The sequence below is a fragment of the Leptonychotes weddellii genome, chromosome 4 (genome assembly GCF_054177405.1).
Source record: "Leptonychotes weddellii isolate Sample4059 chromosome 4, ASM5417740v2, whole genome shotgun sequence".
Classification (NCBI taxonomy): domain Eukaryota; kingdom Metazoa; phylum Chordata; class Mammalia; order Carnivora; family Phocidae; genus Leptonychotes; species Leptonychotes weddellii.
Window position 1 is genome coordinate 87,354,224 of NC_138372.1, and position 25,557 is coordinate 87,379,780.

General features: G+C 36.4%; 1 protein-coding gene across 5 annotated transcripts in view; it reads left to right on the forward strand.

The window, feature by feature from the left end:
* MAGI3 (membrane associated guanylate kinase, WW and PDZ domain containing 3) overlaps positions 1–25,557 on the forward strand; it is a 230,754-nt gene that overhangs the window by 31,289 nt on the left and 173,908 nt on the right. Inside the window, exon 2 of one of the 5 annotated variants that reach the window (XM_081815696.1) lies at positions 4,622–4,731. The exons of the other annotated variants lie outside the window; for them this stretch is intronic. Within the exon in view, the coding sequence (XP_081671822.1) occupies positions 4,671–4,731 (61 nt within the window). The 5' untranslated portion in view covers positions 4,622–4,670. The remainder of the gene's footprint in view (positions 1–4,621; positions 4,732–25,557) is intronic. 5 annotated transcript variants of the gene reach the window in all.

Below are 25,557 nucleotides of genomic sequence, written 5' to 3' on the forward strand. Positions count from 1 at the left end.
TCTGTACACTGGGGAGTGGCTTTTATGCTGATAGTCAATAAAGATTGCTTTGGGAGACCTGAAAAAATTTGTGTACTTTTAGACATCTCGTGATCTATTATGACCAATTCATTGCTCCATACATTTTTAATGAGTTTTCTAGATTAAAACTTTCTCTTTTTTTGAGAGGGCTACAGCATTTGCTTTGAGATGTATTTTTGCTGAAACGGGGCTAAACTGAGCATATTTTCTAACCAGTCTGGCATAGGGCAGCATCATGGTATTGACCTTTTTTCCCCCTGAGGCTATTGTGCTTCATGTTTTCTACTTAATGATCTTTTGACTTTACTAACAATCCACAAAAGATTTCCATGGTTTCTTTAGCTTCCAACTTATATTTCAAACCTGTCCCAGATGGTAAATTTGTCTAAGGATTCTGTTAAATAAATCAGATGTTCAGTTAAAAATCTGGACCACTTACTAGACAGTGAAAGAGAGGTAATCCCATCAGTGTTTTGACCAGGGTATGACTCATTAAATAGTAACATTGGAGGGAGAGGGCTTTGAGAAATTGTCTTAGGTGACCCTCTTCTTTAAAGAGGCAAATAACCTACATTGCTGGAGTACGTTCCTCAAGATGGAGGATCTAAACCCAAGGTTTTATAAAATCTGGGCTTTAGGGCCTTCAAGGACCCTCGGCAGCTGCATGTAAAATTTCTGTGAATGTATCTTTTTATGGGACAAGGGTCCACTGACTTTTATTAATTCATTGATAAATTATTCTATCTCTCATTTCTGTTCTTTAATAAATGTTCTGTATCAAGCTTGTACCAGGCACTTGGGCTTCACTCTTAATATAACATATAATTCTGAACATACATGGCTTTTTTATTTATCTGCGGCCTGTAGGGAGTAACAAACCTTAAGAGAGCTAGGGAACTGTATTGCTATTATGATAATGGGTGCCAATAATTTTTGTGGTTAAGTAGATCTCACAGAGTTCTGATTATTTTAGGAAGGAAATCAGAAGTGGACATCTACATCTAGTGCAATAAACCAGTTATAAGGGGCTATGACTCTGTCATTACTTATGGTTCTTAGCTTTGTGGTGTCTTTCTGGTCTACTCTTGTTTTGTTCTTTTTTTTTTTTTTAAAGATTTTATTTATTTACTTATTTGAGAGAGAGAATGAGAGAGAGAGAGAGCATGAGATGGGGGAGGGTCAGAGGGAGAAGCAGACTCCCTGCTGAGCAGGGAGCGCGATGCGGGACTCGATCCCGGGACTCCAGGATCATGACCTGAGCCGAAGGCAGTCGCTTAACCAACTGAGCCACCCAGGCGCCCCTACTCTTGTTTTGTTCATGTTATACTCTATGGTCTGTAACTACCTTGGCACTCCCCCCCCCCCCCCCACCATGTGTGTTTGGATTTGGCTTTGCCTATGATTGTCTCATACAGGATTTGGTGATCTGGATGCTGGACTGTGTGCTTCCATAGAAGTCTTATTGTTTTTGGAATTTTCCCTCCTACCATTAGAGTGAACTGACTTTACAGCTGTAGATAAAACCTGCTCTGCCTGGCTCTATCTTTACTCTTTTGACTGTCTGTAAGGGATTGTGTGTGTATGTGTGTGTGTGTGTGTGTGTGTGTATGTATTTAGTTCTGTACAGGTTTATCATTTGTGTAGGTTGCGTATCCACCATCGTAGACAAGCTGTAAGACCATTCCTTCACAAGGATCCTTCCAGTTTCGCTTATAACCACACTCACCTCCTTCCCACCCTCCCTCTTCCTAACCCAGCAACTACTAATCTGTTTTCCATTTCTACAGTTTTGTCATTTCATAAATGTTATATAAATGCAGTCATGCAGTATGTAATTTGGGGGGATTGACTTTTTTTCATTCAGCATAATTTCCTGGGTGTTTCTTCAAGTTGTTGCATGTAGTGATAGTATGAACATTCATTCATGCACAGGTTTTAGTGTAGACATAAATGAAAAGGTAGCACTGGCCTCACAAAATGAGTTGGGAAATGTTCCCTCTTCTTTTTTCTAGAAGAGTTTGACAGGTTGTATAAAATTGGTTTTAATTTTTCTTTAAATATTTAATAAAATTCTCCAGTGAAATCTTCTAAGCCTGGAGATTTCTTTTGTAGTTTTTAAGCTACAAATTTAATTTCCTTAATGTTTGTAGGATTATTCAGATGATCTATTTCATCTTAGTTGAGTGGTTTTTGAGGAATTACCGTTTTCTTCTAAATAATTGAATCTATAAGTATAAAGTTATAAATTTGCTAATATTTACTTAATATCCTTTTTTCCAGAAAAATTTTTAAAAAATATTTATTTATTTTAGAGAAAGTGAGAGAGCACATGAGTGGGGGGCAGGGCAGAGGGAGAGAATCTCCAAGCAGATTTCCCCCTTAGCACGGAGCCCAGCACTGGGCTTGATCCCATGATATCGTGACCTGAGCCAAAACCAAGAGTCAGGTGCTTAACCAGCTGAGCCACCCAGGCACCCCTACTTATTATCCTTTTAATGGCTTTTGGATCTGTAGTGATATCTACTGTTTCGTTCTTGTTATTGGTGATTTGTGTCTGCTCTCTTTTTTAGTCTTCATAGACAGAGGTTAATCACTTTTAATGATATGTTTTCAAAGAACCAGCTTTTTGTTTTATTTCTCTATTGGCCTCTCCCACTATCACTGATTTTGCTTTTATCTTTATTTCCTTCTTCCTCTTGCTTTGGTTTTATTCTTTTTTTTTTTTTTTTCTAATTTCTTGAGGTAATAACTTAGACTATTTGAGACCTTCCCTTATTTTTAATGTAAATATTTAGGGCTACACATTTCCCTGTCAGTACTGCTTTAGCTACATCCCACATATTTTGGTATGCCATAATTTCATTTTCATTCAGTTTTGTGTATTTTTTATAAGTTCCTTTGAGACTTGATGTTTGACACGTGTTTGGTTATTTAGAAGTGGGCTGCTTCATTTTCATGTGTTTACAGATTATCCTGTTATCTTTCTTTTATTGATTTCTAGTTGAGCCCATTACAAAGAACACAGTATATATGATTTCAATTTTTAAAGATTTGTGAAGGTTTGTTTTAAAGCCCATGATATTGTCTCTTTCAGTGAATTTTCCATAGGTACTTGAAAAAAATTGTGTATTCTGCTGTTGTTGGTTGTGGTGTTCTATTTATGTCAGTTAGATCCTGTTGATTAATTTTGTTGTTTATATCTCCTACATCCTTGCTGATTTTCTTTCTAATAATTCTGTTAGTTGCTGAGGGGGATATTGAAATTTCCAACTATTAATTGTGAATTTGTCTATTTCCTTTTTCAGGTTTGTCAGATTTTGCTTCCTGTGTTTTGAGGCTCTGTTTTTTGGTGCGTGCACATTAAAGTTTATTATGTTTTCCTGGTAGATTGATTCTTTTTTTGTTCTATAATATCCCTATTTGTCTTTCATAATTTTCTTTGTTTTGAAGTCTACTTTGTCAGATATTGATATCACTCTTGCTTTCTTAAATTAACATTTGCATAGCATACCTTTTCCAGTCCTTTTACTTGCAACCTATTTCCGTTGTTGAATTTGGACCAAGTTTCTTGTAGACAGCTTGTATTTAGGTCGCTTTTTTTTTTTTTTTTTTAATGCATCCTGTCAATCTCTGTCTTGATTAGTATTTAGATCATTTACTTTTAAGGTAATTGTCTTAAGTCTTCTCAGGCTGCTGTAACAAAATGTTGTAAGCTAGTTGACTTAAGCAGTAGACATTTTCTCACAATTCTAGAGCCCGAGAAGTCCAAGATCAAGGTGTTGGCAAAGTAGGTTCCATTCTGAGGCCTCTTGGCTTGTAGGTAGCCACTGTCATTCTGTGTGCCCACATGACCTGTTCTTTGTGTGTGGGAGAGAGATTGGAGCTCTCTAGTATCTCTTCTTATAAGGACACTAATCCTATTGGATCAGGGCCCCACCCTTTGACTTTGTGTGACTTTAATTACATCCTAAAGGCCCTTTCTCCAAATATAGTCACATTAGAGGTTAGGGCTTCACCTGTATGAATAGTAGTAATTATTATTATTTTTTGCAATAGTAGTAATTATTAATATGTTAGTGCTTAAGTCTGCCATTTTATTATTTCTATTCGGTATAGTTTTTATAGTGTTGCTTGGGGTTTCTCACTCTCTCTCTCACACACACACACACACGCACACACACAGACACACACATGCACACACACAGTAGTCCCCCGTAGTTACAGTTAAACTTTCCTAAGTTTCATCTACCTGCAGTCACCTGTGGTCCAGAAGCAGATGATCCTCTTCCTGCCGAAGGTCAGGGAGTCAGTAGTTGACTAAAGCTTCATCACAGTGTCCATCATTCATTTCACTTCATGCCATCATGTAGGCATTTTATTGCCTCATGTCATCACAAGAAGGGTGAGTACAGGACAGTAAGATATTTGAGAGAGACAGACCACATTCACATAACTTTTATTACAGTATATTTTATAATTGTTTTATGTTATTCTTATTATTCTTAATCTGTTACTGTACTTAATTTATAAATTAAGCTTTATCATAGGTATGTATGTGTAGAATAGATATAGTATATATAGGTTCTGACACTATCTGTAGTTTCAGGCATCCACTTGGAACACATTACCCCCCGCCCCCGCCCCGCCCCATGGATAAAAGTGGACTACTGTATGTTCTTAGTCTCCTGGATCAACATTCTATCACTTTGAGTAAGTATGAAAACCTTACTTCTGCGTAGGTTCCTTTATCTTCCCCACTTTTAAATGTTAAACACTAGATGATATTATAATTTTTGTTTCCATCTTCAGATATGATCTATAAAACTCATGAGAAGGATAGTTTATTGCATGTACCCATATTTCTGCTCTTTCTGTTACTCTTTCTTCTTGGTGTGCTCCAGGTTTCCTTTATTTCTTTTTTATCAGTTTCTTTCTCTTTTAAGAAACTTCTTAAGCCATTCTTTAAGAATATGTCTGCTATTGACAAATCCTTCTAGAAATTCTTGTTTGTAATGTCTTTTTTTGTCTTCATTCCTGAAGGATAGTTTCTCTAGATATAGAATTAGTGGTTAACAGTTCTTTTCTTTCAGTGCTTGAAAAATGATGGGTGTTACTGCTGGCCTCCATAGTTTGATGAGGTAATTCATTGTTTTTCTCGGGCTGCTTTCCAGATTTTTTCTTTCTTTAGTTTGCAGAAGTTTAATTTTGATACATCTTGCTGTACATTTTCTTGGGTTTATCCTGTTTGGTGTCTGCTCAGCTTCTAGCATCTCTGTGTGTTTTGCCAGTTCGGGGGCATTTCTAGCCATTATTTCTTTGAGTACTCTTTCAATCCTATTCTCCTTTCTTGCCTCTTTCTGGGACTCTGATGATACAAATGTTACTGGTTCTTTTATTAGAGTCCAACAGATTCCATGAAACTTTGTTCATTTCTGTTCAGTCTATTTCTTGGTTGCTCAGATTGGTTAAATTCTACCATACTTTTCTCAGCTTTAGTGATTCTGTTCTCTGTCATCTCTACTATTGAGCCCCTTTAGAGAGTATTTTTCATTTCTGTTAATATATTTTTCAATTCTGTAATTTCCATTTGGCTCCTTTTTATAACTTCTTTTTTTCCCTGAGGTTTTAATTTTTTCTTTTGCTTCAAGAGAATATGAAATTGATTGTTGAAACATATTTATGGCCACTTCTTTACAATCCCTGTCAGATAATTCTAACATCTGATTCATCTTTGTGTTGATGACAGTTGATTGTCTTTTCTTATTCCAGTTGTGATATTCTTATTTCTTGGTGTGATAGGTGATTTTTTGTTGTATTCTGGGCATTTTATCTATTATATTGGAGACTCTGAATCCTATTTAAATCTTTTGCTTTAATAGGTATTCTGTTAAGGTTTAGCATGACATTCAGCCTCCTCTTGGGGATATGATTCCAATGATGGCTTAATTTTCTGAGTCTTTGTGGTGTTATTTTGATCTGCTTAGTTTATCTGGTGCCTCTGGGGCTCCCCCTGGTCCCTGTTGGTGCTGCCAGAGGAAGTGAAAGGGCTTTCCTTAGACTGGGCCACCTCATATCTCTGTATGGAAGAGGGGAGTTTCAGGCCTCTGAGACCAAAGGTGCTCCCCGGGCTGGTCACTTGTGGCAGAATCCTTCTTGCCAATGTTATCTGGCCATCCTGTATTTCTCTGTAGGACGGGGAAATCTCAGTTCTTGAAAGGAAAGAGATAGGAGATTGTTACCTCTGACTGCTGCTTGTTAGTGGGACTTCCAGTCATACCTTCTTGCCTTTGGTGGTGGGCTCAATTGGTGGTGCCATTGGAGAGATTCTTGTTGAATTCCAGAGAAGAACTGGCCCACCTGGACTGTCTTCTGTACTAGGTTGGAGATTGGGACATGCCAGGGTTATGTCACCTTCTTCTGGGTTAGGTCTTCTTCTGTTGGATGGAAGGGAGGGCATAGAAGCCGTGCCTCTCTATTGTTCCTCTAGTCTTAGGATCCCAAACCAGTGTGTCTTCCTTTTGATACCTTCCAAAGTTCTCCTTTGGAAATTCACAACTGGAATAAGAAAAGAGAACTGCCAACTGTCTCTTGCATTATTTTTAGGGCTTATAGTTGTACCTTGAGGGAGGAGTAGGGAGAAACCAGTTTAAGCCATCTCGTCTGGACTGTAAGTCCTAATTATGTTTTTAAATATTACTTTTAATTTGAAGGTAAACTTTTTCAGAGGATACCTTTCGTTTGAGGATATCTTTTTATATACTGACTCCAATAGTGACCTTATGTAGTCTACGTAAAGGTTGATTTTGTGTGCATTATCTTTACATTCACAACCAAGAATATATATAAGTATTTATAAAGTGAATAAAGATTGGTTGAAAATTTTTGTTCCTTGAATGGGTAACATTCAGTTGCTTGAAATTTTGCTTAAGTAAAACATATTAACAGGAAAACTATGGTCAAATATTAAGGTATTAGGGTGCCTGGCTGGCTCAGTCAGTGGAGCATGTGATTCTTGGTCTCGGGGTTGTGAGTTTGAGCCCCACTTTGGGTGTAGAGATTACTTAAAATCTGAGCCTGGGTGGCTCAGTCGTTAAGCGTCTGCCTTCGGCTCAGGTCATGATCCCAGGGTCCTGGGATCGAGCCCCGCATCGGGCTCCCTGCTCAGTGGGAAGCCTGCTTCTCTCTCTCCCACTTCCCCTGCTTGTGTTCCCTCTCTCCCTGTATCTCTCTGTCAAATAAAAAAATAAAATAAAATAAAATCTTTAAAAAATATTAAGATATTAGTGTATATACAATGGATATGTTCTGTGTGTATGTGTGCACATGTGTGCATGTGTCTCACATACTCCATCTCTTTCATGTGCTTCCCCCTTCAAATGCTTTTTTTCCCCACTCTGGCTTGCCTTTTCATTCCCTTAGTGGTGTCTTTTGATGAGCAGAAGTTCTTAATTTTAGTGTAGTCTAATTGAGCAATTTTAAAACAAGATTAATACTTTATAACCTGTTTAGAAATCTTTGCCTCACCCAATGTAATGAAGATACTCTTTGTTTTCTTCCAACAGCTTTATTATTTTGACTTTCTCATTTAGGTATACAATCTAACTGGAATTGATTTTTATTATGTGAATGCTCAAAGATTCTTTTTTTTTTTCCTTCAGTTCACTCAACTCTATTTATTGAAAAGATCATCCTTTCCCCCACTTACTTGCAATGTAATCTTTCTTATAAATCAGCTATACATGAGTGAGTCTTTTTCTGGACACACTATACCCTGGGCTGTTCAGTAGAAGTATAATGTAAGTCACAAATGTGAGCCATACATGTAACTACAAATTTTCTAGTCGCCCCGTTAAAAAAAAGTAAAAAGAAACTGATGAAACTTATTTAAATGGTATCTTATTAAGCCCAGTATAATAAAATAATATCTTAATATGTAATCAATATGGAATTATTGAGATATTTTATATTTTTTGTACTGTCTTTGATATCTGGCATGTAGTTTACATTTACTGCACATCTCAACTCACACATAAAATCATCATTATTAATACTTGATCTGTATTTAGATTTCATAAAATTTAAAGTTGAAAAAATAGATTCACATACCTAAGTTGGTCCAAACTGTACTTAAGTTTCTTTCTTTCTTTTTTTTTTAAGATTTTATTTATTTGTCAGAGAGAGAGAGGGCACAAGCAGGGGGAGCAGCAGGCAGAGGGAGAAGCAGACTCCCTGCTGAGCAGGGAGCCTGATGTGGGGCTCGGTCCCAGGACCCTGGGATCATGACCTGAGCTGAAGGCAGACGCTTAACCGACTGAGCCACCCAGGCATCCCTGTACTTAAGTTTCTTAAGTTTAAGTTTGAATTTAAATTCATTAAAATAAAAAAATTAATTTGCTTCCTGAATTGCACTAGCCACATTTCAAGTGCTCAGTGGTCACATGTGTGTGGTGACTACTATATTGGACAGTGCAGCTCTATTCTCTTCATTTTTCTGTTGTCTGTCCTTGCTCTAGTAACATGCTATCTTAATTACTATAGTTTTATAATAAGTCTTAATATCTGGTATATAAGCACTCCAACTTTATTCTTGGCTATTATGAATCCTTTAAATTTGCATATAAATTTTAGAATCCCTTTGTCAACTTTCGCTAGCATTTTTTTCATAATTATTACTGTTCACTATGTTACCTGCATAAATGATAGCAAGACAACAAAACCATATTGAGATATGGAGTTTGGGTAGTTCGTTGCCTTGGTTCTTCTCCTAGCTAAACAACTGGTTCTGAAACATCAGCCTTACTGTTCCTGCCATTCATTATATGCAACTCTGCAAATTTATAAAATATAATATGAAGTGGCATAGGCTTTTCAGGACAGTTGTGACTATCAACTGTTCAAGCCCCAAATGTACACAGTTTTTTTAAGCTAGAAAATGTTTAAGAACTTGATATGGCTATGGCATTAGGTGGAGCAGTCAAGAAAATATTCATTGGATTTTAGGTTGAGCATTAAGAAAGTATTCATTGGATTTCTTTTTATGACCATATAACTCCCTGAACCTTTCAGTTCTAAAACATTTAAAACATGCTTGATTAAGAAAAAAAGATCGCACAACAACAGAAAGTTATTTCGAATGAATGGATGAGTCTGCAAAAAGGAACAAGCAGAATATCAGGGAAGTGAGATGGCTTTGAAGCCATTGGATACCCTGGGAACAAATATGGATGTAGGTGACCTGTAACTTTAGAGCACAGAGGCGCTGGGGACTAAGATCAGGGCTTCCACAGTTTGGGAAGTCAGATTGGAGACTAGGGTAAGGGCAAGCAAGCGTAAAGGGGAAACGTTCTTACCCTCCAGAAGCAGGCAAAGAAAAGGTTCTCTATGGTCTGGTCTCTGAATAGAGGTTAAAAGCAGAAGTCTCCCCTGAGAATTGGTGGCCACTCACTTGCCCTCATGTGCACATTTAGGGTTTATACTGTTTGCACCATCTGAAAAAGCCTAATTCTAGAATGATAAGATGGGACCTGGTCTTTAATAAATGCTGTATGTGCTTGGCAGAACCATACTCTGATTCTGCTTGGAAGTAAACATCTTCAATCAGGCTGCAAAGAATTGCCACAGAGTTACATAAAATAGGAGCACACAATCAGAAATTACTGTCACAATAAGCCACCATGAGTGAAAGTCAGTAGGAACAGCATACGGAAGAACCAAACTCAGTAGACTCCAGTTCTTGGACTATAAATGCAGTTTATGAATGAAGCATTTTAACGTTAAAGGAATAAAAGAAATTGATAGCATGAGTAAGGAGGAGGTGACTGTTATTGACCAGGCAGTTTTGAAAATGAACCAATTAGAAATTATAGGAATGCCAAATAAAAAAAAAATAATGGTAAGGTTAAATAAGAGATTAGACACAGCAGAGGAGAAAAATTACTAAAATGTAGGTCTGAAGCTAGTACAAAGAAGATAGTACAGAGGCCAAGGGGTAGAAATTGTGACAAAAAAGGTAAGAGAGGAGTAAATTTCAGAAGATGATAGAGGGGAAAATGGGAGAAGAGACAATATTTGACTATTTGAAGTGAAAAAGATTTTAGAAAAAAGATTGTAATCTTCACATTTTGGAAGCCCAAGAAATACACTTGCTTGTTTTCTAGGGATGAAACAGTTCTTTGAAACGTGAAGGCAAAATGAAGATATTTTCAGATAAACAAAAATAGGAAGTTTACCTGTTTAGCTAAAACCCCCATTCCTCCAAGTATCTTTGAATGATTTACTTCTGATTTTAGAAACGAGGTTTGAGATGTAAGAAGGAGCATAATGAAGTAAGATGGTAGACATGGGGATAAATCTAAACATACACTAATGATGCAAAACAGAAACATCTAATGTATGGAGTTCAAAAGACCTCAATAATATCAGGGTAGTCATAAAGTACTGTACTATAATTTGGTGTAAGGGGGAAGGAGATAACTAGATGTAGAACATCTTCAGGCCCTTGTGTTATTTGGGAAGAAGCTAAATTTCGTATTACAAATATGGAAGTTAAAAGTTAAAGCTTAACATTCAAAAGAATGGAAACAGGATATCTTCTAAATGGGGAAAGAAAAAATATGAAATTAGGAAAAAACTAGTCAATTTAACAGAAGGGAGGAAAGAGAAAAAATGTGGGCAAAATAAAAAGCACAGGATAAAATGGCAGAAATAAAATCTAAATATCAGTAATCAAATTAAGTATTAAATCAAACTGAAAGAGGGAACAATCTAGTTATATGCCATTTATAAGAGAATACCTAAAGGATGAGGACAGAAAAAGATTGAAAACAGTGGGAAAAAAATAGCAAATACTAACCAAAATATTTCTTGTACAGTAATGATATTATCAGACCAAATATATTTTATGGCAAAATATTATTAGCATCTGAGAGGGCTCTATATCATGATAAAATGTTGATTTTTGGTAGGAAGCTGTTTCTAAATTTATATGAACCTAATAGCTTAACTCCCCAAAAAAAAAAAAAAAGTAGACAACTCTAAGAAAATTTTGACAAATCCTTCATCATAGTTGAAATTTTTTACACACATCTTAGTAAGTCTAGATTTAGCAGACAAAAAAAGTGAAGTTATAGAAGATAGAACATTATTAACAAATTTGATTTGGTTAATGTATATAGACCCCTATTCCCAACAATTGGAAAATGTAACCCCTTTCTTTCAAGCATCTATTGAACATTCATGAAAATTGACCATGCTTTAGGCCAGGACTTTGCAAACTTTTGATAAATGGCCAAATCCTAAGTATTTTCTGCTTTGTGGGTCATATGGGGATTTTCCCCCCAACTATTTGCAACTTATTTGCAATATTCAGCTCTGCTGTTACAGAGTGAAAGCAGCCATAGAGAATGTGTAAACACATCGGTGTGGCTATATTCCAATAAACTTTTATTTATAAATACAGGTGACTGGCTGGATTTGGCCTATAGGTCTTAGTTTGCCACCTCCTGCTTAAGGCCATGAAAGTCTCAACAAATTTCCCTATCATCAGACTACATTTTCTGACTGAAGTAGAACAAAGTTAGAAATCAGTATCCTCCTTTCCACACCATCATATACACTTCTGGGGGGAAAAAATCTTTCTAACTTCTTGATCAAAGAAGAAATCATAATGGGAATTTAAAAAAATACTTAGTACTGAATAATGAAATTACTATAGATCCAAGCTTGCAGAATGCAGTTTAAACAGTGTTCACAGGACAATTTACAGCCTTAAAGGAATATACGAAGAAAGGCTGAAAACTAATGTACTAATCATGTGGTGTAAGAAGTTAAGAAAAAGAAAGAAAATAGAATAAATTTAAACAAAGTAGAAAGAAGGAAATAATAAAGAGCAGAAGTTAATAAGATAAAATCTAGCAAATTCAAAAATTCTTTTAAAAAGAAGGCACTTAATAAAACAATATTAGGAATGAAAAATGGGATATTACACTATAGGTATTAAAGAGAATTCTGTGAACATTCTTATGCTGCAAAATTTGAAAATTTAAATGAAATATACAAGTTTCTAAAAGAATGTAGCTTATCAAAATTGGTTGAAGAAGAAATTAAAAAACAAAAGTTTGAGTGAAGAAATTAAGTCAACAATCTGAGATCTTCCTGAAAGAAAATAGGCTCAGTCAGTGTTTCAAACTTTAAAGGAATGATAATTCCAGTAGTATACAAACTGAGAAAGTTAAAATAAAATGAAAATCTAGTCTATGAGATTAGTATTTCTTGAATATTAAAACCAAATAAGGACAGCATGAGAGAGGAAAATTACTAGTTCATTTCACTTATTAATGTGGGTTCAGAATTCCCAAACAAAATATTAGCTAATTAAGCAATGGTATATAAGAAAGATAAACCCAGCATGGTTATATTTTCATGACCAGCTAGGAATGCAAAGGTATTGTAACATCTCAATAGATAAAAAAAATTGATAAAATTCACCAGTCTCCATTCATGGTAAAAATTCCTAGCAAACTTGGAATAGAAGGACTTTCTTAACCTTTGAAATCAACTAAAAACCTACAGCAAGATACTCAATAATAAAGTAGTAGAAACATTCTTTTTCTTTAAATTAAAGACAACAAAGATGGTCACCATCACTATTTCTACATTATATTGGAAATTATAAATTTTAAGTTATAAATATATAAATTAGTTATGAGTTATTGAAAATATATTTTTAGCTGGAAATTCTAGTCAACTTAATGAGACAAGACAAAAAATTGAAAGAATTCTTTCATTTAAGAATTAGAGGGGCACCTGGGTGGCTCAGTCGGTTGAGTGTCTGACTCTTGGTTTCAGTGCAGGTCATGATTTGATGGGTCATGAGATCAAGCCCTGCAATGGGCTCCCCACTCAACCAGGAGTGTGCTTGAAGATTCTCTCCCTCTGCCCCTCCCCGCACTCATGTGCTGTCTCTCTGTCTCAAATAAATAAAGAAAAAAAGAATTTAAGAATTAGAAAGGGGGAAACAAAATAGTCATTATTTATAGAAGATAGCATTGTCTACATAGAAAACTCCAAGGAGTCTGCAGAGGAATTATTAGTTTAATTGCTGGATATAAAATAATGACTAAAAGTGAATGGCATTTAAATCAGAAATCTTTTTTTAAAAATATATTTTAATAAGATGACATTTATTCCACAAACAGATATGTAGATATAAGTTAAACAGAAATGTATAAGACCTTTATAGGGACTATAGTAAGATTTTATTGAAAGAAAACAAAAAGTCACAAGTAAATGGAGAGAAAGATCATGTCTATGGATAGGGAGACTGGATAAAAGAGTTCAGTCAGTTTCTGACAAATTTGTAAGTTTATGCCGTTTCATTCAAAGTTCCAGTAGCTTTCAAAAAAGCAATGTAGGGGTGCCTGGGTGGCTCAGTCAGTTAAGTATCTGCCTTCAGCTCAGGTCATGATCCCAGAATTCCGGGATCAGGCCCTGCATCGGGCTCCTTGCTCAGCAGGGAGTCTGCTTCTCCTTCTGCCCTTCAGCCTGCTCGTGTTCTCTCTCTCTCTCTCAAATAAATAAAATCTTTAAAAAAAATAAAATGCAGTGTGAAATCTTATTTCAAAATTTGCAAAGGACAAGTTATCCTGGAAACTTGAAGAACAAGTTAGGGGTGGGGGCTAGGTCTATACTGTCCAGTGTAGTAATCACTGTCAAGGACTTGTAGTTTGGCAGTATGGTAGAAGCACAGAGATAAATAGATCAAAGCAGCAGAAGGGAGGCACAGAAGTAGATCTTTATGGAAACTTAGAATGTCAGAGTGGTGCTGCCCATTAGTGGGAAGAGGATAGACTATTTACCATATATTGCTGGAATAATTAGCTGTTCATATGGGGAAAAAATGGAATGGAATCTCTCCTTCACGCCCTATACAAAATCAAATTCAGTCAGATTAAAGCCTTAATAAAAACTGCTAACACTTCTGTTGTGCTTATTATATACTTGATCTTGTTCTAGCACTTAACACACATTTAGTCCTTTGATCATTACATTTATCTTTAATTGTAGGTGCTATTATTACCACCATTTTTTTAATGTGAAGAAACTGAGGCAAGCACAGAGAAACCAGGTAATTTGCCCAGGGTCGCGATGGCAGAGCCATATTTGTCTGTGACCTTAACCTCTATGCTATACTGCTTTTACTTAAATGAGCAGGACGAAATCCTGAATTTTTCAATATAGAGGCATGTTTTTGTGACCTCAGGATAGGGAAGGATTTTTTTTTTAAAGAAGGATTTTGTTTATCATAAAGGAACAAAAAATCAATAAATTTGGCTACCTTAAAATTAGGAACTTCTGTTTGTCAGGAGGTACCATAAAATAACTGAAAAGGCAAGTCAGAGATTGGCAAAAGATACTTGTAATACTTAGAACAGGAAAGGATTGCAATCATAAATATAACAAATTCCTACCACACTAATAATGTATAAGAGTTTTGTGGATCCACATTTTCCTCCACGATTGGAATTTCTTCTGATCCTAGTGGCCATAAAATGGTATATTTATGGTTTTAATTTGCAATCCTTGATTTTTAGTGAGGATAAGCATCGCTTCCTGTTATTAATGGCCATTTGTATTTCTCCTTCAACGAAGAGCCTGCAGAGGATAGGACATGGGGCTGACATTGGCATTTTGAGGATTGTGGGTCTACCTCCAGGTACTCCTGTATCTGTAAATTTTATTAGAGAAGCACCTGTGATCAGATCTGCTTCTCTGGCTGGTTTTTTATTTCTAGGGTATTTTTTGTTTATCTTCATTTAGAGCTGTCCTCCTAAATCATTTAATAGAACACTGAATTTGCTGGTACAGGTCATAACATTTGAAAGGATTAACATTTGATTTATGCTCTCTAAATCCACAGCTATTAGAAAATAACATAAAACTTCAGGATTTACTTTGCAGAAGTGATTTCCTCCTAATGTATTCTCTTTCAGCAGAATTCAGAATCCTGTTACATAAGAGGCCATACAGCTTTAATTCCCATGCATTCATATTTAGTGACCATTATACTTCAAAAAAAAAAGTATAAAATTTCCCTAATTCTCAAAGTAACACATACTTATAAGAAAATTTGGAAAATACAAACATGTAGGCGATAATAAACTATTTAGGGAACTGTGATTTATAATATATTCCTTTGTGGTCTTTTGTGTTTATATCTTTATGTACATGATTGAGGATAACTATCCCACTTTAACAGAAGAGCTTTCACTTCTTATTATGCCAAAAAAATAATTATAATTACTTAGAAATTTAATCACATAAAAGTTGAGTCACCATCTCCAAAGAGGTGTGAATTTCAGCAGGGGGTAGGAGGAGGATTGTCCTGTGCATTATAGAATATTCAGCATTATGCCTGGCCTCTCCCTACTAGATGCTGGTAGCATACTCTACCTTCTCCAGTCAGACTATCAAAAACGCTTCCAGGTATTGCCAAATGTCCCTTGAGGGGACAGTCACCCCCCCTGGTTGAGAACCTCAGGTATATATAGTAGAACACTCTTTCTTCCATGATCATGTTTTCTTTTCTTGGTTTGGGGGATATGATATTGCTTCTCCTGGTTTTCTTCCTTTATACTTAGTGCTTCTTCTCACTCTGCTTTGCTGGTTCCTCTCTCCCTAGCTTCTTAATGTCCACACCTCTCTCCTGAACTCTACATTCATCTATCCAAGTGATCATCAGACGTCTTCACTCCTATCTCTAAGAGGCATTGCAAATGGAATGTGTCTGTAAACAAACTCCTGACCTCTGCCTCCTCCAAATGTCTCCATCTGCAGCAATCCTGTTTTCATTTAATGCGATTCCTGTTGTCTAGGCCAAAGCCCTACAGTCTTGTCTCACTGACTTGTTACTCTCAAACCTCACACGAAATACATCAGGAAGTCCTGTTGGCTCTAACTTTACAATTTATTCAGAATCTGACCTTTACTCCCTTTCTCCACTGCTGTCACCATCATCTCTTACTTGGTTTAGTGCGGAGCCACCTAACTGGTCTCCCAGCTCTGCCCTTGTGTTCTTAATCTTCTCTGAGTGACCTTTAAAAATGTTCAATCAATCATGTCTTTCCTCTCCTCAGAACTCTGTAATGGCTCCTGCCTTTCACCCAGAATAAAAGCCAAAGTCCCTGGCATATATAGCTCCTCAAAAAATACTTGTTGCATGAATGAAGAGCTAAATCAGATGATTTAAATGCTTTTTTTGCCTTCTTCATCTTGCTGATACTTTGTACTTTTAACTACTTCCTCTTTCTCGAACTCTCTGTTCCTTCAGTCATAGGTATTCCCTCTTCTCTCTCTGGTTGGTTGTCTGTCATCTTCATGGCTCAACTTCCTGTATGTACAGTCACTAGTCATTAAATCTCTGTTCACATCCTTGGCCCTCTTTCTCCTTTCTGTACTCTTCATCCTTTGATGATTTAAGTCACATCATGTCTAAACTATCACTTCTTCTTTGATTCTTCTCAGTTGCATAGTAATATATCAAAGAAGTCTCCTTTTTAATTTTTATCCCCACTGACTATGAGCTCCATGAAAGCAGGGACTGGATCTTGCTGGTCAACTACTGTATTTCCAGGGCCAAATGTGGTTCCTTGTACATTGTGGTCATTCAATACACATTTGTTGAGTGAATGAATCTTAAATCTGTTTTTCATACTGCTTTTTGGTCATCTTCAGCTGGATGTCTTTATATCAGTCCATAATATTTAGTATGCCCAAAACCAGATTCATCATCCCCCCCCCCCCCACAATAAACCTGTTCCCTCTCCTTTCCACTCTGCCTTTTCAATAAAGGGTACTCCTATCTGTATCAGTTGTTAGAGCCAAACATCTAGGTTTCTTTCTTTCTTTTTCTTTTTTTTTAAGATTTCTCCCAGTTTTTCACGACCGCTAATCAGTTACCAAATTCTGCTGATTCTTTTTTTTTTAAACAGCTTTATGGAGGTATGATTTACATATCATAAAATTTCTCTGTTTTAAGGGTACAATCCAGTAAACTTTAGTATATTTATAGAATGGTATAACCATCACCACATCTAATTTTATAACCTTTCCATCACCTTGAAAAGAAGCCTCATAACCACTTAGAGTTGCTCATTTTCATTCCCAATCCTAGGCAACCATTAATCTACTTTTTATCTCTATATTTGCCTCTTTTTTTTGAATATTCATGTGAATAGAATCATACAATATGGTTTTTTCTGTCTGACTTCCTTCACTGAGCGTATTGTTTTTGAAGGTTCATTCATGGTGTATTTTGTATCTGTTACTTTGTTCCTTTTTATTGTCGAGTAGCACTTCATTGTATGGATATGTCAGATTTTTCCAATTCAGTCAATAGTTGATGGGCATTTGGGATGTTTCTAGGTTTTGGCTATTATGAGTAATACTTCTGTGAACATTTGTATATGGGTCTTTGTATGAATATAGGTTTTCATTTCTCTTGGTAGATACCTAAGAGTGGAATTGCTGGGTCGTACAGTAAATCTGTGTTTAACTTTTTGAAGAAAATGCCAAACTGACTTCCAAAGTGGCTACACCATTTTGTATTTCCACCAGCAACTTATGAAGGTTCTGATTTCTCTACAGTCTCACTGATACTTGATACTGTCTTTTTGATTATAGCCGTCCTAGTGGGTGAGAAATGGTATTTCATTTGGTTTTAATTTGTATTTCCCTAATGATTAACAATGTTGAGCATCTTTTCATGTGCTTATTAGCTATTTGTATGTCTTCCTTTGCCCATTATTTATTATTTATTTTTAGAGGAGGAGAGAGAGAGAACCTGCGTAAGCGAGGTGGAGTGGGGGAGGGGAGGAGTAGAGGAGAGAGAATCTCAAGCAGACTTCCCACTGAGCATGGAGCCTGAGGTGGGGGGTGGGGGATTTGATCTCAGGACCCTGAGATCATGACCTGAGCCGAAATCAAGAGTTAGAGATGCTCAACCAACTGAGCCACCCAGGCACCCCGCCTTTGCCCATTTAAAAATTGAATTAGTTGTCTTTTTATTATTGAGCCATACAAGTTCTCTATATATTCTGGACACAAGTCTCTTTATTAGACTTAAAAATATTTTCTCCTTGTCTATGGGTTATTTTTTAACTAAAATTTTTTAAAAACTTGAGATATAATTCACATACCATAATATTGACTCCTTTAAAGTGCACAATTCAGTAGTTTTTAGTATATTCACAAGGTTGTACAATCATCACCAGTAGGTAATTTCAGAATATTTTCATTACCTTCAGAAGAAAGCCAGTATCCATTAGCAGCCACTCCCCCTTCCTCACTCCCTTCAGCCCCTGGCAGCCACTTACCTTTTTTCTATCTAGGGATTTGCCTAGTTTGCCTTTTTTACTCTCTTGAATGGTGTCTTTTGAAACACAAAAGATTGTAATTTTGATTAAGGTCAGTTGATCAGTTTTGTCTTTTATCTTGTGCTTTGGTGTTGTATTTAAGAAAGCATTGCCTAGGGTGCCTGGGTGGCTCAGTCGTTAAGCATCTGCCTTTGGCTCAGGTCATGATCCCAGGGTTTTAGGATCGAGCCCCGCATCTGGCTCCCTGCTCGGCAGGAAGCCTGCTTCTCCCTTTCCCATTCCCCCTGCTTGTGTTCCTGCTCTCGCGCTCTCTTTCTCTCTCAAATAAATAAATTTAAAAAAAAAAGAAAAGAAAGCATTGCCTAATTCAAGATCTCAAGGATTTACTCCTATATTTTCCTCCAAAAGTTTTATAATTTCGTTCTTACATTTAGATCTGTGGTCTGTTTGAGGTAATTTTTGTGTATAGTGTGAGGAAGAGATTAAAATTCATCTTTTTGCAAGTGGGTATCCAACTGCCCCAGCACCATTTATGCAAAAGAATATTTCTTTGAATCTAAAGTATGTTACTTACAGACAACATATAGTTAGATCTTGAATTCTTATCCAGTTGGACAATCTCTGCCTAAAATCTTTTGCTTCTACCTCAGATTCTTTGTTCCTTGTTTTTTCTTCCCACTCCCACTGCCTTTGTTCTTGCCTAGACTGCCTCCCAGGTGTTTTCCTGGCCTCCAGGTATAGATTCTCTGCCACTGTTTTCAAATTTATTCTCTATACTGATTACTTCACTTAATTTACTTGTCTGGCTCCTGTGGACCTTTGAGTTTGCAAATCTTGGCATAAAATGTCATGTTGGGACTCCTGTAATTCTTCCTATTCATTATTTTATTCACTGGGTATTTAGTGAGTGTCTACTAAGTGACAGGTACTGTTCTAGGAATGAAAGCTAGAGTAGTGTACCTGTAAGCTTTTAATGATTAACTCACCACTCAAAACGTAGTGGCAAAAAAACAACCAGTTACTTAGTTCATGATTTTTGGGTTGATGATTTGTACTGGGCTCATGAAGGTGAGGTTCTCTTGGTCTTGGCTGGGCTGTCAGTTACAGTCTGCTAGATAGTTCGACTTCTGGGAGTTGGTTGGTTGGCCATCATCTGAGGCAGGGGTTGGAAATCCATTTATGGCCCCTAAGCTAAGAATGTTGTTTATATTTTTGAAGAGTTGTAAAATAAAAGACAAAAGAAGACTATGTGGCAGAGATCATATATATATGGCCCTTAAAGCCTAGAGTTTTTACTATCTGTCCCTTTACAGAAAGTTTGATGATCTCTGGTCTAAGGTAAAAGGAATTGACTGGGTATGTGTCTCTCATCATCCAGTAGGCTAGACTAGGCTTTTTCTGGCAGCAGCAGGGTTCCAAGAGAGAGTAGAAGCATATAAGATTTTTGCAGCTTACATTTGGAGCTGGTACAGTGTTGTTTCTGCTATATTCTGTTGGCAAAAGCAAGTCACAAGTTGGCTGAAATTCAAGACTGAATAAAAGGCTTTATTTTTTTTAATGGGAGGAGCTATGAAATCACATTTCAAGAGGTGCGAATAAAAGGAGGAGACAAGTTACGGCCATTTCTACTGCCTCCCACGAACAGTAGAAAAACAGACAAAAAGCTCTTTGCCTTTGTAGAGTATACATTCTATTGATGGCAATAAATTCTCATGTTTCATTATACCTCCCAAATAGCCAATCTGTCCTAGTTGCATGTCCCTAACTAGTTCTCTGATTTTTCATTTTCCTGTACTTTAGTCATGCTTTATGAATGTTTACGGAATGAAAAGATAGTATGAATTTCTTCTCTCATATTCTTAGTTAATTCCATTTTCCTTCAAGTTCGCTCACTTCTTGGAGGCATTTCCTGGACAGTATGCCCTGTACTCTGTTTCTCTGTGTTCTCTGACATATTCTGTTTTAGCACTGGTTAATGCTGAATTGTGATTAGTAGTTCAGTATCTCTTTAGTAAGGTGTTTGAAGACAAGGGTCCTGCCACACTGACATATTTCCATTTCTGGACAACAACAAATATTTGTCAGGCACTGTGCTGAGTGGTAGAAGTAAACAAAACAGACAAGGAAAGTTCTTGCATTCATAAGTAGAACTACATAAGTAGTATTCTTTTTTTTTTTTTTTTTTAAGATTTTATTTATTTTTTAGAGAGCGAGCGAGAGAGAAACAGCATGAGAGGGGAGAGGGTCAGAGGGAGAAGCAGGCTCCCCGCTGAGCCACGAGCCCGATGTGGGACTCGATCCCAGGACCCTGGGATCATGACCTGAGCCGAAGGCAGACGCTTAACCATCTGAGCCACCCAGGCGCCCAATAGTATTCTTAATAATACTGGTTTTTGTTTGTTTGTTCTAGCAAGATTAGTATATTAGGTTTTGTTTTGTCATTATGGCTCCAAACCATTTTTCACCCGTAAATCTTCCGTGTTTTAGTCTTGTGAAGTTTTATCTTTAAGGCATTTACTATGTCACTTTTGATTTTTACAGCTGCATCTTTAGTGTTATGCAATATGTGTATTTTGGAAAACCAAGCATACTAAATTATTATATTGAAATTCATATACTATTTTGATTAGTAGTTCACTCTCTTCTTGGTCATTCATTTTTTAAATTCTTGGTAGTCCGTCTCCAAGGACAGTGTGTCTTACGCATTTTAGAACACAGGTTTGAGGTTCCATATTCTTTCTCCTCAAGGAAAATTCGATTTTAGTGTTTATTATAGTGCCCTGTACATAATGGGCACTTAATTAGCATTTGTTCCTGGTAATAGCCTCTTTGGTTTTCTGTTTCATCGAGTTTCACCCAAAATGATTATTCTTGCCTGGCTTTTAAATAGCTAAATAAATTCTTGACCTTCAGTATAATAATTATAATAACTTCTTTTCATTCTGAATGAATGTATTAATACATTCATTAATACATTAATACATTAATACAATATTAATGTATAAATTTGGAAGTGTCTCTATTTTCGCAGTTGCCAACCTGCTTGAAGCATTTTGAAAATGTGCATTTGAATTTTATAAATTGATGCCTGCAGAAATTAAGGACAATTTAGGGAAGTGATTTATTACCTGAAAAGAATTAATGATATGATTCTCTGTAACATGTTATTAGATAGTCATATCATTTAGTTATTTATTCTTTCATTCTTGGTTCAGTCATTCATCTATTGAATAAGCGTTTTTTTGAATGCTTATAATACATCAGTCACTGTGCAAGGTGCTGGTGTTACAGAGAGGAATTAAACATAGTCAATGAGTGGAGGGAGGTCTTTATTTTATATTTAAATCTCTAAGGTTTGAAATATTACAGAAGGCTACAATATAAATATTCACAATATAAATTGAATTGAAAGCATAAGGCTATAGATCATTCATAAGTGACGAATTTTTGGAAATGCTAATAGCATATGGTTATCAATCTTTAAGTGTCTTATTTGTTGCAGTGAGTATAGGGATTGAATTAAATGTTTGGAAATAACGATTGTTGAAAAGCATGCATATAAACGTGCATTTTATGACAGCTGAAGTCAGATGAATTATTTAATATCTGGGCAGTTCAAAATGATGAATAATTAGATTTCTTATAGAATAATATAAACTATTTTGATTGCAGATTTAGAGAAATTATAGTTTGATCAGAAAAAATTTGAAAAACAATAATTTTTCTCATTAACCTTTTTATAATTCAGTGTGTTATGTAAGACATATACTTTTATATAAGTGAAATTGTATAATTACCTCCCATATTATATTTTATTATGTGTAGAGGACCATATTAAGACAAGAAAACATGAATGAGATAAAAGCAGACCATTTCTCTCATGGCCAGTTGGTTTATAAGAAGGGTAAAGAGGCTATATAGCAGCTCATATATTTAAAGCCTAAGTGATTTTTATACTGTGTTTTTATTGACATGTGATTAATGAATTAATCCACAGGTCAGCAAGGTTTAAAGTATTCAAAATTAAAAGCTAGGCTATTTGTGGGGGGGGGTTAACTTTTTCATTTACTTAAACGGGAAGGATGTTTTTTAACTATTGATCTGGGTAATGTTACTACTTCAAGGGAATGTGAAATGGTGCTTTTTCCCCTCCCAGTAATCTTTTAATAAATAAACATCCTTTTTTTTTTTTTTTTTTTTTTAAACACTTTGGGGATGGAATTGTTGAAACACTTTGGGGATGGAATTGTAGCTGTATAAATTATATTGTTATATTAAAGCAGGGTCACTCCTAAAATTCTGAATTTAGTTTCTGAAAAGTTTTATTTAAGAAGCAGTCCCTTTGAAGGCCGATTTTCATTTTGTACTGAGGATTTCTAAACTCCAAACTGCTCCTTGGAAAGGAACTATTACTTATTAGTCTGGTATTTACTTTGAGTAGATGAATTAGATACTATGTTTTTTTTTTATAAAGATTTTTATTTATTTATTCATGAGAGACAGAGAGAGAGAGAGGCAGAGGGAGAAGCAGCCTCCCAAGGAGCAGAGAGCCCGATGCGGGACTCGATCCCAGCACGCTGGGATCATGACCTGAGCCGAAGGCAGACGCTTAACCATCTGAGCCACCCAGGCGCCCCAAATTAGATACTATGTTTTACCTAGTCTCTACTCCCACAGTGAAGTGTCCTGTGTGTGTGTCTATATAATATGCAGAAAGTGCATAGGTCTTCCTTTTTCCCCCAAGACATTTCATGTTTTATGAAGATGCATATGTGCATCTATAGAGTGATTTGAACATGATATTAATAAAGAATTCAAATAAAAAATAAAATAAAATAAGGTAATTAAAAGTAACAATCATAGAAATCTAATTCCTTTGATTTTTTTTTCTCCTTACCCTCATTCTTGGCCTACTTTTTACATAACTATTTTTTTACATAACTTTATGTAACTGTTGCTTAATATTAGTATTGTTTAAATTTTAAAATTCCTTTTTTAAACTTTACAAGCTTGGAATTCAACTTGTCCTTCTCTATTAATGTTTAATAAGAATAGTAGAGTTGGAATTAGAGCAAGCACATGTTCCCTTTTTAAAAAATTTTTTTATTATGTTAATCACCATACATTACATCATTAGTTTTCTTTTAAGTGGATTACTACTTCCTTCCTCCATAAGTAATTAAATAGCCTGATTTTTCTAGACTCTTGCTTTCTTCCCTTCGTTCTTTTTCTTGCCCATCTCATTATCTTGTAATTAATTTGTGTTTTTTAGATTCCCCCCTCCGCAGATAGTAGAAAGGGAACGAAGGTAGAACTTAGGGATTACTTGATTTTCATTCACTTATTTATTAAACTATGTCTGCCACTGGCAGAAATATCTGTGTACTGCCTTTGTATATATTAATGATACATTAAGCTACATATATTCAGTTTCTCTTTCAGTCCAAAAACATATAGAATTAATTTTTTTTCTACTTGTATTTGGAGCAGTATAGTTTTAATAGTTCAGAAACTCAGAGGCTTGTCTCATTTGTTCTAGCTGTATACCACGTTTTTTGTTGTTAAATCTTTCTTCAGTATACCCCCTCGACTCTCACTGGCAATCATCCTTTTTTTAAACAATTTTTTTAAGATTATTTATTTATTTATTTGACAGAGAGAGAAGAGAGAGAGGGAGCACAAGCAGGGGGTGCGGCAGGCTGAGGGAGAAGCAGGCTCCCCACTGCACAGGGAGCCCGATACGGGGCTCGATCCCAGAACCCTGGGATCATGACCTGAGCCGAAGGCTGACGCTTAACGACTGAGCCACCCAGGCACCCCAGAGCATTCTTGTGCTCTTGCCCTGTCCTTTCTCATCACCCGGCAAGCTCCTTTAACCATGTTCAGAGGTCCTTTCCTCCAGTTACTTCATGACACCTCTTTCTCTTCTGGGCTTCTCCAGCATCATATGTAAGCCTCTAAGATGACTCTACAGTATTGTTTGCAACTCACTTGGCTGAGAGCTTTGTAAGATGGACTCTTTTCTCTCTCCATGCTTTGCACAGAGCACTTAAATGATAGAATGGAGAGGGAAGAGGAAACTGAAGTTTGAATGTCTCATATGCCCAGGAACGTGCTTCGTTCTTTTGGAAACAGTTGAATGTATTCTGTTACCACAACAATTTGCAAGACCATGTTATTATCTCCATTTTACAGTTCAGAAACCTGAAGTTGATTTGCCCAGTGATGTACAGGAAGTGGTAGAGCCAGGATTTGAATCAGGCGTAGTTTGATTGCAGTCTCTGGTGATTTCCTTTTACCACGCGGATGGTGTGAGTGAGTGACGATGGGCAGTAGTATAAGGCAGCGGAAAGAACATGTGCCTGGACAGCAGACGGATCTGGGTTTGAATTCTGATTTGCCATTTAACCAACTCTCGGCAAGTTTCACGATCTCTAGAAATCTCCGTTACCCCTTTTTAAAAATGTGGCTAATAACATTACCTATTTCAGGGGATTGCTGGGAGAATTAAATAAAATCCTGTAGGAAGAGGGTTTTGTATCGGATAGCACTATATATAGCTATAAACAAAAGAAAGACTAACAAAGGTTCAAGCAAAGACAGATTTTAAACAGCTTCACACAATAATAAGTCTGGAGATAGTCTTCAGTGACTGAAGTTTCTTTTTCTCCTAGTCGCAGGGCATCTGTGAAGTCTCCGGCATCGTATCAAAAGCTGGAGAAAGCGAGGAGGCGTGGACTACAGTAATGGCTTAACTGTTCTCCTAACCACAGTCCCGCCCTTGCTCCAGCTAGGAGAGAGACGGGATGGTGTCGAGTGGCGGGGGCGGGGGGGTGGCGATCAGACCAATAATCATTCTTCAGCTTTTACCTTCACGAGGGAGGAGCACGCTGCTCCCTCCCATAAAATTAGAGACGCACCTTCCACAGTAGCTGTTCTGCCGCTGCTGTGTGATCTGACCTAGCACTGAAAACAGTCACAAGGTGTGTTTATCGCTTCACTGGGCTGAAGCAGCGAACAAGCAAGCATGGTGCATTGTTTTCGTCCCTACTGGTAAGGGCCAAGAGTAGATCAGTTATGTCCTTATTGTAGAATTATTTAGGTGCTAACATCTTGCAAAATGGCTTTTCATTTTCTTATCTCACTGGCTTAAGAATGCTTACAA